Here is a 2,690-nt window from a genome sequence, read left to right as displayed (position 1 = left end):
AACCAAATGTAGCTATAAGGATTTTAAAGGCTAATTATAGAAAAGGGAACCAAATATTTTACTCAATGCTTTTTAGAGCCTTTCTGTAAAGATACAAATATATATATATATTTATCCAAAATATGTTTTGTACAGATAAATGTTTCTCAATTAAAGATGGGACCAAAGCTATAGTTATAACATAAAGCACACTGTCTTTTGTAAGACTATTTATCCACCTGAATTTTCAATTTTTTTAAAGTTAGTGCATTAAATATTTTCCAAATATATAATTACCTGACATTCTTGTTATAAATCAAGTAGGCATTATTTTTTAAAAGGGTTTCCAGGTTAAGCAATATTTTTCTAAGATCCTGTGCATATCAAACTTATGACAAGCCCCATTAACAATCATTATTAATAAACATATCAAAAGGGGTATGTAAGTAAGATTTTCCTCTTCATAGTAAATATTTTCTAATTTCCAGTTTACAAGTGTTGAAAATACACAAGAAAAGATTTTATTTCACGTGTACTTTTATGTTAATTAGATATTTCCTCAATATATATGTCAATAAATCTCCCTGTTGTAACCATTTTTCTTTTTTAAATGGGATATAACACTAACAACTGCTACTTATAAAATAAAGCACACAATTATTGTGGTAATCTTACAAATCTTTTTTTCCAGGTGTAAAGGCTACAAAAATTCCTAAAAATTAGAGAACACTGAAAAGATAGTAAAGTTTGACATCCAACTTTATATTATTTCCATTTTACCCTGAAAGGTAACTTAAAAAAGTATGACCTTGTTGGAACAGGCCACCTTGCTAACATTATAAAAAAACTGATGCAAGCAAGAAACTGTATCACTGATATATGGGATTTCTGTAAATAGTTTCTTCTTCAAATCATTACAAAAATGTTCAAAGATAAAAAAGAAAATAAACGATGGTGGTGGTCCCTAAACTATTTTGAAGGCAAGTAGCTCAGTCTAAGCTAAAATATTTTTTCAGTCATAGTAATCATCCTCCCCTCAAATGCCCTTTTAAAAAAATTTATGAAACAGTACAATAGCAAGAATCAAAGAGCACAAACTGTATTTTCAAGAACAGAAAAATCTCTAATGCCAAAAGACAGTAAAAAGCAGATTTCTTTGGGGACATTAATCAGTTTATAATCCACTATGAAGATTTCTCTTTTCTATTACGCGGAGAGTCTGCTCCATTTGATGTTACTGTTCCATTTACACCATTTTCTGTTCCTTTCCTAGAAGACCTGCTTTTGGTCACTATTGGTTTCTTCTTTACAGCTGGTGCCTGGAAAGTAGAATGTTCCCTCCATCTACGAAGCTGCAAATTAATGAACTTCCACATCATGAATGCTTGGGTAATGCAAATTGATGCCAGAACAGCGATTCTAACAGCCAACACATTGAAGTTTCCAGTACTGAAATCCAGTTTCTGATTCTCTGCTCTCGCAAGGCCAAAACCAACAGTGAGGACTGAAAGAATTAAAGTCAGAAGTCTTCCCAAAACAAAAAGAACTGCCCACAGAGAAAATCCTTTCTGATACTTTTCATCACTAAAATAAAACAGGCGGGAAATGTGGAAAAGAAATTCAACAAAATAATGCAGCACCAGAAGAACAAGTCCTAGATGATTCAAGTTTAAAAGGTAAGCTCCAGCAATGTGAAAGAGGTAAAGACCAATGTAGACAAGCTGACGAGGAATATCTTCTTTTTTGGTTTTCTGGAAGTAGAGTTCAGGAAAAGCATGAAGCCAGTAAGCCAACTGTGATATGTAGAAAAACTTCATTTGAAATGTCATCAGGTTATGGGGATAAGCCCTCCACAAGATAGTTGGGTCTGAGATGTAGTTTTCAGAGATTAGAATGAATGTTCCCCAAACACAAGCAAAAAGGTAGAATGCACTAAGCTGACCAGATTCATTAAACTTGCTGTGTTTTGTTTTGGAGAAGTGCATTCGCCTGTTAATTTTATCCAATACGTACTCTTGAATTATGGCGTGAATGATTATTGCCACTAGCATGTAGAAGAAAACTGTAGCCAAATCTTTGACACCATAGTGATAAAGAGACGCTGATTCAGCAGCTTGTTCTTCTGTTGCAGGGTGAGTAACATTGTACTGAAGAGTAACAAAAATAATAGAAGCTTTTGCTGTTATCTCGAACATGAGCCCCAGCAGGAAGACCATCGCCATACAGGAGATGATGTCCACGTGATTCTGCAGGATGAATTCGTGGCTCAGAACCTGAGGGCTCTTGCTGCTTTTCTTCCGAATTGCCATGGTGGGGCCGCCGCCCGTGCCTGCAGGTGCTCCGCCCGGCTCTGCTCTTCCCAGCTGCTCACCGACTGGCTGCCGCGGCAACCTCCCCCCAACTCTCGCTTAGTTTCTTATTGGAAGATCTATCCAATACTGCCAAAGGAGTGTTAAAATCTCCAACTATTATGGTGCTGGAAGATATTAAATTGCTCATGTCTGTTAGGGTCTCCTTTATAAACTGAGGAGCATTCTGGTTGGGTGTATAAATGTTAATAATCGACATCTTATCATGTTGAGTTTTCCATTAACAAATATGAAATAACCATCCTTGTCTTTCCTTACTTTTGTTGGTTTAAAGCCTAGTGTATCTACAAATAAAATTGCCACCCCTTCTTTTTCCTGATTTCCATTTGCCTGGATTACAGA

At 35.6% G+C, this 2,690-nt stretch overlaps 1 protein-coding gene across 1 annotated transcript; it reads right to left on the bottom strand.

Annotated features, from left to right (window-relative positions):
• Positions 1-1,057: 1,057 nt before the first annotated feature.
• LOC128560097 (translocating chain-associated membrane protein 1-like) lies at positions 1,058-2,377 on the bottom strand. Its single transcript, XM_053553589.1, has one exon. The coding sequence runs from the start codon at positions 2,286-2,288 to the stop codon at positions 1,164-1,166; it is 1,125 nt and encodes a 374-aa protein (XP_053409564.1). The 5' UTR covers positions 2,289-2,377; the 3' UTR covers positions 1,058-1,163.
• Positions 2,378-2,690: the final 313 nt, after the last annotated feature.

This window comes from Nycticebus coucang, chromosome 11, assembly GCF_027406575.1.
Source record: "Nycticebus coucang isolate mNycCou1 chromosome 11, mNycCou1.pri, whole genome shotgun sequence".
Lineage (NCBI taxonomy): Eukaryota > Metazoa > Chordata > Mammalia > Primates > Lorisidae > Nycticebus > Nycticebus coucang.
This window is presented reverse-complemented; position numbering and strand designations above follow the sequence as displayed.

Bases quoted from the DNA above. Each gene is read 5' to 3' on its own strand.
- LOC128560097 (XM_053553589.1), bottom strand. From the start codon at position 2,288: ATGGCAATTCGGAAGAAAAGCAGCAAGAGCCCTCAGGTTCTGAGCCAC.